General features: G+C 41.0%; 2 protein-coding genes across 4 annotated transcripts in view; both read left to right on the forward strand.

Moving 5' to 3' along the window:
* The window catches only part of rab11fip3 (RAB11 family interacting protein 3 (class II)), a 28,286-nt gene extending 24,542 nt beyond the window's left edge, over positions 1-3,744 (forward strand). For both annotated transcript variants that reach the window (XM_084567186.1, XM_084567187.1), the window contains 2 exons: positions 66-206; positions 306-3,744. In XM_084567186.1, the coding sequence (XP_084423312.1) occupies positions 66-206; positions 306-419 (255 nt within the window). In that variant the 3' untranslated portion in view covers positions 420-3,744. The remainder of the gene's footprint in view (positions 1-65; positions 207-305) is intronic.
* A 921-nt stretch (positions 3,745-4,665) lies between these two features.
* Positions 4,666-11,736, forward strand: telo2 (TEL2, telomere maintenance 2, homolog). 2 transcript variants are annotated; one of them, XM_084568313.1, is made up of 20 exons: positions 4,666-5,455; positions 5,535-5,812; positions 5,921-5,989; positions 6,438-6,585; positions 6,671-6,773; positions 6,863-6,931; positions 7,017-7,158; positions 7,593-7,729; positions 7,896-7,999; positions 8,464-8,544; positions 8,661-8,749; positions 8,843-8,934; positions 9,027-9,143; positions 9,254-9,325; positions 9,438-9,611; positions 9,711-9,802; positions 9,883-9,982; positions 10,099-10,163; positions 10,329-10,444; positions 10,804-11,736. In XM_084568313.1, exons 1-20 carry the CDS (start codon positions 5,115-5,117, stop codon positions 10,917-10,919), a joined length of 2,505 nt encoding a protein of 834 aa, XP_084424439.1. In that variant the 5' UTR covers positions 4,666-5,114; the 3' UTR covers positions 10,920-11,736. The 2 variants fall into 2 exon arrangements, with proteins under 2 accessions (XP_084424439.1, XP_084424438.1); XM_084568312.1 differs by having other exon boundaries at positions 8,661-8,934.
* Positions 11,737-12,460: the final 724 nt, after the last annotated feature.

Here is a 12,460-nt window from a genome sequence, read left to right on the forward strand (position 1 = left end):
TGAAAGAGTGATTCCAGGCTGCACTGGTTCGTGATGCGGTACATCTAACGTTACTTTTTTTCCAGGACAACCGCACCCTCAAGGAGCAGAATGACGAGCTGAACGGCCAGATCATCAACCTGAGCATCCAGGGAGCCAAGAATTTAATGTCGGCCTCCTTCTCTGACTCCCTGGCAGCCGAGATCAACAACGTGTCTCGTGTAGAGGTGAGTTAAGAAAACAGGGAAGAGAGATATGTTTATCTATTAGTTCTCCTTTGGTTAGATTCTCACTCCTGGCCCTGACGCCTTTTCCTCTGTTTCTAGTTGATGGAGGCCGTCCACAAACAGGAGGAGATCAACTACAGACTCCAGGACTACATTGACAAAATCATTGTGGCCATCATGGAGTGCAACCCCTCCATTCTTGAGGTCAAATAGACGGCATACAGCCAGAGGGCCACTCGCTGTGACTCCACGGGCTGCGAATCATATTGGAGATGTGGCTAAAAGAAGAGTGGATGGTGTAAAAATATTCAGAAATAATTTTGATAGAAAAAAAACAATAACAACGCACTCAAATCACTCACCCCGGAGAAGAAGAATTGATTTCTAAGAAGTCCATGGCTGTCGGTGAAAAATAAGCTGTTTTTTGTTTTTTTAAAGTTCGTTGAGTGTGTGCTCGTCTGCGTGTGGTAAATGTTAGCCCTCCTGGAAACACTTGGGTTCTGGTGACGTCCATGTTTTTGGCTAGAGGGACCTGAGTCTCCCCTGTTGACTGGATGAAGGTGTAAATGTGTGCGAAGGGGCTGATAATCATAAAGTGTAGAAAAGAAAGTGTCAACATTCGACTGAGCTAAAAACAAACAAACAATCAAACGATTAAACCTGTAGGCCTTAAATGAAAGGTGATCAAAGTACCCATTGGTTACAGCCTCAGTCGGTGGTGTCTCACTGGGATGTTAAGTGGTCTGAACCAGGCTGAATTGCGCTTTAATCACAAGCCGTATGAAGCGCTGGTCAGGAGGCGACTAGAATTCGACTTTTAAAGCTTGCTGTGCTGCCTACCAGTGTGTGTTCTGTCCTTCAAACCGAGCTCAGCTTTCTTTCCAGTGAACCCAAGTGAGGGACATTTCTTCTGTGTTGCAGATAAGAAATGCCTGGAGGGTTTTGTGTGTGTGTGTGTGTGTGTGTGTGAGGTGTTTGACATTCCTTATTTTTGCTCTGCGTTCCTTTCAAAGGTTTTGGTGACACTAGAGGGACAGAATGACGCAGTCGTTCTTGTGACGTGTCCCCGGTTTCTAATTTGCTTCATCATTTATTTTTACAATGAAACAGGGTCCTGGAGTTCAGGTGGGCCTCAAGTGGGAAAAAAAAAAACACTACATTTCCTATCACTCCTTTGGCACAAATGTACGATAACTCCAACTGACCTGCTCATACTGACGATCTAAACTCGCGGAACACTTGAATTAAGCTTGAAGGGAAACTCACGAGTGATCCTGGGAATTGTAGTTATTTTGTCGGTTTATTTTACGGCCCACCTGACTCCAGAGTTCTTGCTGAGTGAAAGTGACCGGGAAGCTCTTCAGCACAAGTGATATACTGTCGTAAAAATGTTAATATTAAGACTGAAATAACTGACAACTGACACGGATGTATGTGAAGAATCAAATGTTCGTACCTTGCACTACGTTTTGATTTCATTGTTATTTTTGTTGCTCGAGAAAAAAAGAGCTTATCGTGAAGGGATCACAGGAGAAGTGAAGACTCTGGAAGCCTGTATGAGGACGTCACTACAGCTTAGTTGGGACTGTTGTGGACTGCAGGCATCCCACTCATCCCGCTCAAGAGGACAAACCATTGCACTAATATAATGCCATATATAATTGGACATATGAAAAAAAAAACAGACTGCAGTCATGTCTTAGGATTAGTTTCATCTACACACTGTAGTTTGTCTGCCATCAAAGCTTCCTGATCTGAATTGAGGAGACAGACCTTGGTAGCAATAATTCTTGGTGAGGAAGTGGACAGTAAACAAGCCTGCTCTTTGTTTCTGCTTTTTGCTGCAAATCTAAAGTACAGCAAGAAGACGTATGGACTGATCCTGTGCTTATCGGTACTGTGCAGCCGTTATCTCCATGCTTTCTTTCCCCGACCTGGAATATGAACACGTGTTGGATTTACATACCAGGCGTCTTGGCTGGGGGAGGTTATTTTTGTCCGAACAGCACGGCGTTCTGCACCGACACGCTGAGAAGAATTCCTATTTTCCACCTCAGTCTCACTGCTCTGCTTCACCTGCCACTCCACGGGGGGGGGGGGAGAAAAAAAAAAATGGCCTTGGATGTAAATGACTTGTAAAGTTTTTTCTACACTCATTCTAGATTCTAGGTATTTTTATAGTCGGGAGAGAAAGGAGCGTTTCTTTTTCTCGTCTCATGCCGAGAGACAGCTGCCCGTTTTCTCCTCTAGCATGTAGCGTGTACAGTACCTGTTGGGTTTTTTTCTTTTCTCATTTTGAACCACACATATATTTATTCGACGACGACTCGCGCTCTGTGATCTGCTCTGCTGGAAAATATGTTTGTACATTTGTTTTTTGTTTCTTTTTGAAATCACAAGGGGGGAGGTTCATTCACAGCGAGCGAGTCCGTGGGAGAGTTTAGCGAGAACATTGAAAGACCTGTTGTCTTTGGTTGAATGAGACCTGCTCAGGACGGTCATTCGTCGAGGTCCGTGCGCTCTTTCCATAACGTTGCTTTGACCTCTTCAAGGTTTAGATTTGTCTGCAGTTTCTGCTGTTGTCTTCCCAGGTGGAGTCCGGTGCTGCATGGAAACACAGATTTTTCTTCTTGTATATTTCAGAGTCACCTGTTTGGCTTATGGTTGGACTGACAAATCATTTATTATAGCATCCGCCGGTGGAGTTGTGAGACCTCTGACACTTAAAACCTCATATCAGGCTTGCTCGGTACAGCTTTCAGCCTTTTAGTGTGACTTTTAACACAGCGGGCCATGCTACACTTAATTCTCTCCCTCATTCACGTTTTGTTTCTGACAGATTTAATTAGATTTGATTAGACGGTGTGACCACAGAACTGACGGCAATTGCACTTTAACCAGATCTAATTCCAACTACTTTCAAAATGACCAAAGATAGTTGTTTCAGTTGATCACTTTATCTACCAGTGTTGGTGATCATGCTTCTGGTAACACTTTCTTCTGAATCACAAATCCACAGCTCGCCCCGAAAGAAGCAAACTGGCCTGTTAGTCTAAACACTGTGCCTCTGCGTCTCAAACTTCGCCCGAACCTGATAATGAGCCCTGGCAAAAGCACTGACCACGCGACTGTCAGTTTGTTAAATTATATAATGACGGAATCTAAACTGTAAATATGAATTGTCATTTTTGTGGACTTTCGTTTTTCTTTTTTTTTTTTCTTTCCTCTCACGCTCACTTCCACTGTCCAAAGAACGTTTGCTCAAGGCACAAACATCACTACCGTAGTAGTGCATGGCTTGCCATTATGTGACATGGGAAGATTAAAAAAAATAAAAAAGAGAATATTGTAGAAAAGAGAAACTGTAAAGCTTAAATTTATTCCTATTTTCAAAGATAAATGTATAAATTATAACAGTATTGGTTACAGCTGTATATTATTTTCGAAGATCCCCTAAATGATCTAATCCTGTTTGTTGCTGGGGAAAAAAATATAATTTCAGTCATTGTAAAAAGAGAAAATTTAAAGGTAAGCAGTGAAAGTAAGATTAGAAAAATAAATGGAATAAAAAGACCTGTGTGTGTGGTTGTCTCGTTTTTTTTCCCAAGCATTCATGTTGCGTATTTGCATATTTTTCCACTGAATCTGGCGGCTTCGTATGCAGACACCATGTTTATTATTGTGCTCATCACATATAGATGTAACACTACATACAGGAAATGGAAATGCTCCTCATGTTCCTCTGATTTGTTGTTTTGGTTCTAGTCCCTAGAAACTGGTCCATCAGTCACTGATACATCAGCCCCACCTGCTGGTTGTTAACGTGTACTGCTGGAGCCTTATCCACATTGAATAGCCTGCCTGTTGTCCTCATTATTATAGTATAATCCTGGTAATAACTCATACTCTATATTATCTCTGACATCTTCCAGAACTTAAAGGAAGAGATAAAGCCCACCTGACAAAAACTAGTTACCATATAATCTGCTGGTGTGCAATAATTAAGACACATTAATGAAGCTTTCAACAGATCTACAATGGAGAATTTCGCTGATAGATGAATGAAAACGGCTATAAAGAATTAATGACCGGCATACTATTATGATTAACTGGTGACATGTTTAACTTAAACTCAAAAAAGTAACAGATCATTCTACATTTTAATGTGTACCAAACTGCTATTTCCCACGTTACTGAACGTGTCACTGGTAAAATGTTGTTTCTCATTGCTCACACTGTTGCTCACTAGTAGAACAGCAGAAAAATTATATATAATGTGTCTTATTCGACTGATTGTAACGAAAACCATTTGGCTACAACGTCAAACAGACAATTATTTTTTATATTATTTGGAAAAACGTATCTATTTGATCTTTTCTTCTTGTATCAAGTCTTTTTTTTATTTTTTATTAATTTCTTATGAATTACGAAGTCGTTTTTTTTCTCGTACCCTGAAGTGTTACAAAAATCGTTGGTTTCTTGAATGCTACACCGGAAACGCTCTCTCCGGAACCAATGTTCACCTTCCTGCTCAACACGAACGTATTTTGATGGAGCACACAGTGAGCCAAACGGTACGGCGGCGCGACGCTTTCGTCAAAACACGAGTTGACAGTAGGAGCTGCGGATTCCACCTCGAAAAGAAACATTTGAATATTATTTGGTGGCTGTAGCTATATGATATCAATGCGAATTTGTTTCATTTTATTTAACAAAAAAATAATTTGTAGGAGCGAATAAGTTTAGGCTAATTGACTAATTGACTGTCGTCTGTGACACCAACATGATGTGGTTCCTCACCGACTTTGTTATGAACAGTTTAAATATTCTACGTGGAGGTAGAAACACCGGTGTTTGTACCAAGTAGTCTCTATTTTTAGGAGGTGATATTAGCTTTTGTTTACAAAAATGGAGTCTCTTTCAACAAATGCTGAGGTTCGACTAACGGTGTCTCAGTGTTTCCGGTCACTCACCTCATCCACGGACAGTAAGGACATTATCACCGCTCTTCAGACGCTCCACTCATTCTTGAACGGTGGCCCACAAAGTAAAACGACTTCAGCCGAGCAGGCAGAGTTCAGGAGAGCCCACTACACTCGCACTCTTCAGCTCCTGGTCAGCAACATCGAGGCTGACTGGTTGCACAGCTTTACCGCAGCACAGCGCGCAGAGTTATGGGACGGCCTGTTCCTCAAGGGTCCTCCAGAGCAGGCCCTGCTGGTGTTGATGGAGGCGATAGGGGAGTTGAGGTGGGATAGGATCTGTTAGGGTAAGAGACATGTTTAATATTTTGTCAATTTATTAATCACACTGTTCTTTCCATCGCAGACCCACTACAGGTCTGGACCACTTGGTCAGCGTCACTGAGAGGTTTCTTCAGAGCAGGTGTCTTGCAGACCTGCTGTGGTCCTACTGTCTGCAGACGGCTCCCTCTGACTCCCCCCAGCTCAGAGAGACCCTGCTGGGGCGCATCGCCTCGCTGCCTGACCTCACCGCCAACAAGTTACAACTCAAAAACAAACCTTGTTTTCATCCTCAGCAGTACTACCCACTGCTGGCCACAGAGATGCTCACTGTCCTGGAGCGAACGTGCCAGGCCCTCAGAGGTCAGTGAAGACCTACTGATCAGTTAACAGTCATGTTCAGTTGTTTGACTGTATGTGTTATTTCTCATTCTGTCTGTTTATGGTGCGACTTGTTTTTGTCATTTGCAGACGGCACAGACTGTTCTTTGGTGTTCGTGGCTCAAGTTCTTGGAAAAGTGTGTATACAGGGGCACAGTGGTGAGTTTCATGCTGTTTTTTTCCAAAAGCTGTACAAAAAAAGTATATTTTGATAGATAAACCATGAGTTACTTTCCAAAACCTCGTCAACGAGGTCTGCCTTCACAGGACTTATGCACGCTACCACAACAATGGGCACCCTTACACTGGCACGGCACCACTGTGTGTGGATGACCTGAGAGAGGGAGGGAAGGGAGAGATAATTTCGGGAGCAATAGGAAAAACACGTTGTTTGAAACATGCAAAAATATGTCGTTATGAGACAACGGCAAAGTAAATTAGACCCTGGCGGTCCGCCATGACCCTGAAAACGTGGAGAGTAAATGGCAGTTCTTGGATTGTTAAGGTGTTTCTGTTGAGTAGGTATAGGAATAAACTGACTTCTGGTTGTTACAGGTTTCATACAATAGTAACACAGAATCCCCTTCTTTTTTCCCTTTTTCTGCAGGTTTGGTCCTGACAGCTATGGCTCCTCGGCTTTCTTTCCGCACGCGCTCAGACATGGTGTGGCAGAGGGTTTGCTGGAAGCTGCTGGAGAACGTTCCTCAGCGTTGGATGGAGAGCGTGCTCACTGGGCTGGTGCAGGCTGTCAGTGGGTAAGGTGGTTCCATAGCTGTTATAATCAGCTATCAGTTAACTGTCTGCCTTTAATGACGCCGCTCTTCTTGTCTGTCTTTTCAGACCTGATGCCTTCGGCAGGATCATTGGGAATCTAGTGTTAACAAATAAAAAGGCTCAGTTCTTCATCACTCATAAGCTGCTCTTACTACAATACAAGTATGAGGTAATGCAGTTACTCCAGGCAATGAATTGTATGTATGGTTTGTAAATCGTATAGAAAGCACATTTTCTAATTCATGTTTTTTTTCTCAGACTCAAGTCTTGAGAGTTGTTCTGGGTTACCTTGCAGCAGACAGGGATAGACGTCCACTTCTTATTCAGGTGAGTTCATGCAAGTTATTAGCCTTATTTTATGTTCCATTACAATTTTCACATGTGCTTTTTTTTAATTTATTTATTTCTCTAGGTTTTACGGTCTGTGTCCCAGGCATGGGCTAATCCCAGCGCAGTGAAACACACACCTTTGGAGCAGCAGCTATATGTCAGCAAAGCATTACTGCTGAGTGTGAGTCTGCTGAAAGACTCTGAGCTACAGGAGCTGCGTTCAGGTACGATAAAGCTGACTGTCTCAAAACACCCGATAAATCGATAGCTCGAGTCTAGATTAGTGACTTTTGACAAACTCCAAAATCTATGGATATGCAGACATGTTAAGGAACATGCTTTTGCTTTTAAAATGAAAAATACATTTTTATGTGGCATTATGTGGTTATTTAATGACATGGAAATCACAGAAAAGTCAGTAAAGCTCACCATGATCCTGTATCCATATTGTCCTTCATACTTTAGCTGTTCTGCAACTTTGCACACATCAATTATTTGCATTATTTTCATCAAATAAAGTAACTGCTAATACAACAAAGAGTGTAAACCTGTTTTGTGTAGTATCAGCAATGGAATGAAATGTTAATTTAATTTATATGAAATATAGCATGCTGAAGATTATTGCTTTAATTGTTATTGTTGTGTGCATCTTTCTTAGAGTTACTTCAGTGTATGCTGGGCGGTATGCAGAGCCACCTGGACAGCAGTGTGGTGCGCATCAGGCATATGGGTATGGTGGTGGGAGAGTGCCTGAGTGCCCGCATGGATATCAATGGAACCAAACTCAAATTTGAGGTACAGTCAGTTTATTATAGAGCAAGTGTAACGGGCACAACAATGTTGTAGCTCATGATGGACATCTAGTCAGATATCTATTTGGCTTCAAAACATCAGATTATGAACTTGGCTGTAATGTAATGTCTTGCAGTTTTGAAACATTTCGTATTGTGCTTTGTTTTAGTATGATCACAATGAAGATACACGTGAGCTGCTTTCTCTTATGACGCCCATCACATGTAATGAGCCTGAACTTGAGCCTGAGGCTGAGCCTGAGCCTGTAAATGGGTAGGTGTGAAGCATATCTTTCACACATCGATCAGTTTATGACACTTACTTTTAAGATTCTTGAAACTAAAAATGTTTACAATTTCTAAATTCTGGTGAATGTTTAATGATGTGCAACAAATGTAGAAACTCAGATGGTGTGTCAAAGTGACATGTTGTGCACTATACTTCACTTTTACGCCTGTATTTGTTGCAACTATGACAAAAACAGTTTGTAGACATAATAATAGTATTTTGGGTTCTTAAATTCCTGGAAAATTATTTAAATATGTGGATGAGCCATCTTGCACTTGTGGGAGTACACTAAGCTTGCACCCAATGAAAAGCTTTCTTTCATTTTTTACATTGCGTTATCGATAGGTCACATTTTAAAGTTTAAAATTGGTACCATTTACAAAGACCTACCAACCATTGAGAATAGTATACTGTTGTATTATTTGTGTAATGAAATGTTTCATCTACAGAGTCCACACTCCCGGAGAGATCAATGAAACCGTTCCATTGCAAAATAAATCAAAACCTGATCCAGACTCTGACCTCGATAGGTAAATATGATCTCTGTCAATAATCTGAATGTCCACTAACATTTTGCTCAGTTTGTTGTATGTCGTCAAGAGATTATACAAGTGTAGAATTAACCTCTCATCTGTTATCTGCCCAGTGATGACGAGCTCACCCCATACGACATGTCTGGAGATCAGGAGATCAGTGAGGCATCTCCACCTCGCTACCTACGAGACTGTTTGGAAAGTATGGCTTCACAAATCTACGATGGTCATCTATGTAATGCAAAGTTTTGTCTTGTTTTAACTCTAATAATTTGTTACGTGTCAACCAATCCAGTATTCACATCATCTGAGGACCCAGTTCGTGTGGAGCTCAGTTTGAGAGTTGCTGAGAGTTTGGTGCGGAAGAACGTCTTTGCAGCCAAAGAGGTATATGATGGAAGTGGCAGAAGTGACCAAAAGAGGAACTAATTTAAAGATCAATGCTGACATAAAGGTTTGTGTGTGTTTGTTGTTTTCAGATCAGTGTCCAGATGTCCAAAGTGCTTCTTCACATGGAGGATAAATACAGTATTAATGGATTCCTGAAGCTCAGACAGGCGACTATGGTGGCTCTCACTGTCACTGACTGCATTCCTGTATGATCATGTTCACTTTTAACACAGTTTCTGCCTTCTCTCACCAACATTTTTTTTTTAACACCATATCAAATCACCAAATCAAGCTGTATCTTTTTGTTCATTGATAGGTGACGCAGTATTTGACCACAGAGTTTTACTCCTTGAACTACAGTCTTCGCCAGCGACTTGACATCTTGGAGGTAAAAAAGATGTAACGTTTACATAAATGCTTGTATAAATGGTTGTGTTGATTAATGTTATCATGTTAGATCATTTCCGCTCACCGTGGTTGGCTTTCTTTTGGTATTCTAGGTCCTTGCCCTAGCAGCTCAGGAGCTCTCTAAACCAATCAGTGACAAGATAACTCCATCCACTAGCACTGCTACCACCACCACTGATCTGACTCCATATCCAGGTGACAACCCTGTTCACTGGCGACAAGTTGTAGAAAAGCGAATCCAGAGCAAGACAAAACGCCTCAGTAAGGTACTTAAAGTAAACATTTATCATTTATGACCTTTCAGTATTTAAGTGAAACCTTGTTTCTGGGCACTTCATTTATGATTTGCTGTGTTGTTGCTGTAGGGTGCCACACAACCTGTCGCCAAGGCAACCCCAAACCGTTACGCCCCTGTGGCTGGACACTTCTTTTTTCCTCTGCTCAGGAATTATGATAAGTAAGTGTGTTCCTTTCTGCCAGATTAAAATCTAAGCAGTCATAGTTTGTATGATGGCACATGCAACACCTCTCTTCCAGGCCTCAGGTGACCTTTGACCTGTTGGGTAGCGACCACTTGGTGCTGGGCAGGTTGATTCACACTTTGGGCCTCTTCATGCACCTAGCAGTCAATGCACCGGTAATTTCACCCATCTGTAGAGATCTTTATCGTTATATATTAAAATAAACCGTCACTGTTAATCTGTTAATTTGACGCTACAGTACCCTAACCCCACATGTTTTTTTTGTCCCCAGATAGCTGCACAGATGGGTTGTGCTTTACTGGATTTTGTGTGGACAGTGCGATATCACGTTGACCAGTATGTACAGAGTGCTGCATCTATGTTTGTGTCTGTGTAAACTGATGAAATGATGTGCATGGTTAACAATGCTGTGGTGTATTCCTGCTGCTAGACAGGCTTTTTATGTCAACATTAATTAAGCCGCTGTTTGACTGAAGCTCTAATCTCAATTCTGCCTTAAAGGATGGTGAGACGAGCCGTCCTCTTCGCTGTCTGCTCTGTGTTTCTGAGCATGCCCAGTCAAAACCTGCTGGTGGACCTCAGCGATCAGCTGTTTGAGACTAGAACTTGGCTGGCAGGTAAAATAAACAGAAAGAGTTGATTGTTGGATGCCTTTAAACACTCTTTAATTAAAAGATTTTAAAAAAACTGATCAATTCTAAAATACTTTTTTTTAGCTGCACCAAAGTCTGTCAGTGATATTCCTTTAGTAGTGCAAATTTCTGCATAAGCCATCATGTGCACAGCTGGACTGAGCATTTGTGGGAAGTGAATGAGAAATCAGGATGTCCTGTATTATGTGGTTGTCTGTGATGTGATTAGCTGATGAATATAACAGAAATTTCTTCAATAGTAATAGTGAAAGATTTATACCTTCTTGTAGCCTGTTGTCCCTAAAGCAGAAAGCTGCTTAAAAGCCTTCTGTTACCATCTACAGATGTGGCTGAGGGAGACCCTGATGCGGACTGCCGGAGTCTAGCAGTGCAGAGTCTAGTGCTGCTGGATAAGAGCCTGAAGAAGCAGCTACAAGATCCTAAAGCACTGGAGTCGTGATCACAGCTTCTACAATGGACAGTGAAATTCTGTGTGTGAGAATAACCACATATGACGAGAGATGATTGTACCTATCCACTGGTCCTTATAGAGACTGTGGTACTGAGGTTGATGGACATTATGTTCCGGATGGTGCAAAGGGGTTGACCTGGTGGAAATGAATCATCCTGATGATCCGCTGAGGATGTCCTTTTAGCTCAAGAGCTACTTATTGCAGGTGCTGCACTTTTTCACATCCTGGAACATGAGCAGAGGAAGAGAAGGACACATATCTTCTCACACATTTTTGAATGGCTTTGTGCAGACACACAATAAAATTGACTTTACACTTTAGATGAATGCCAAGCGTGTAATGTATGGACCAAGTAAGATATTAATAGAACAAAGAACCGGCTGCCACTGTGCCCTAAATACTAAATTCTTAATATTGAAATGTCTTTTAGGAGGAAATCCTTTTTCCTTTACGGGATCTTCTCTCTGCATTGTGGATGTTTGTTTGCAAAGGACATCCTGTGAATATTCACGTCCATGTACACATTGACAAATAATGGAAGTACTACTACTACTACTTCCTGTTGTTAGGGTCAGTGAAACATGTGTTCTGAGACAATTAAACACTGAAATAGATGGTTGTTGATACTTTCATGTCTAGTGGCCTCGACTGGATTCGTTTGGTTTCTTTTTATAAAGATTAACATTATAGAATTTTTGTACCACTTTCTTTTTCAGGCAAAACGTGAACATCCGTCCTCTCAGAATATTTGAGAGAATAAGGCAGAAAGTAGGCACAGATACAAATACAGAAGAAAATGTAAGAAAAAAGAATGAAAACTCAACAGGAATATTTTTTAACTTTGAAAGAATAATAGGAAAATATAATGGGATAAGAGATAATGAAGGTTTTCTAATAAATGTCATTGGGTTTACCAAAATGTAAATACATCTCTGGACTACTTCTTACTATTTTTATTTGGGACAATAGAAGTTCGACAAAAAATATTCAAACTTAATGATCTTAAATGTTTTGTTTGTTCAGCAACAAAGAGAGTTATGAGAGTACTTCATATAGATTTGTGGATTGTAAAAAGTGAACAGAAACTAAAGTACATAGAATATGAAATATTTTCTCACACCTCAGTAACAAATACAACAGTATGCAATCCATTTTTTACCTAAAAACTGGGTTCATGACAGCATATTTAGAGAACATCTAAATACGCTTCATGATATATTTCATTATATATATTCAGTCACCCTAAATAAATATGCAGCAGTTCAGCAGGAAAAACAAAAGTTCAGAGCCTTTCTGATATGTCAAATGACTGTTATTATTACGATGTGATCTAAATAATCCCAAGGAATTTAAGAAATGTGCTGGAAACTCCATCAAATATAATATAAGGCTTGTTCTGGTTCAGACGTCAGTCAATCTCGTACATACTTCGACAGCAACTCGGGTTTGTTCGCTTTTTTCCGTAACTCCGCCTCCTGTCCGACCTGGGAGGTTGTCAGGGGCAACTGGTAGAGACGCTATATGCTCA

Source organism: Chelon labrosus, assembly GCF_963514085.1.
Source record: "Chelon labrosus genome assembly, chromosome: 19".
NCBI lineage: Eukaryota > Metazoa > Chordata > Actinopteri > Mugiliformes > Mugilidae > Chelon > Chelon labrosus.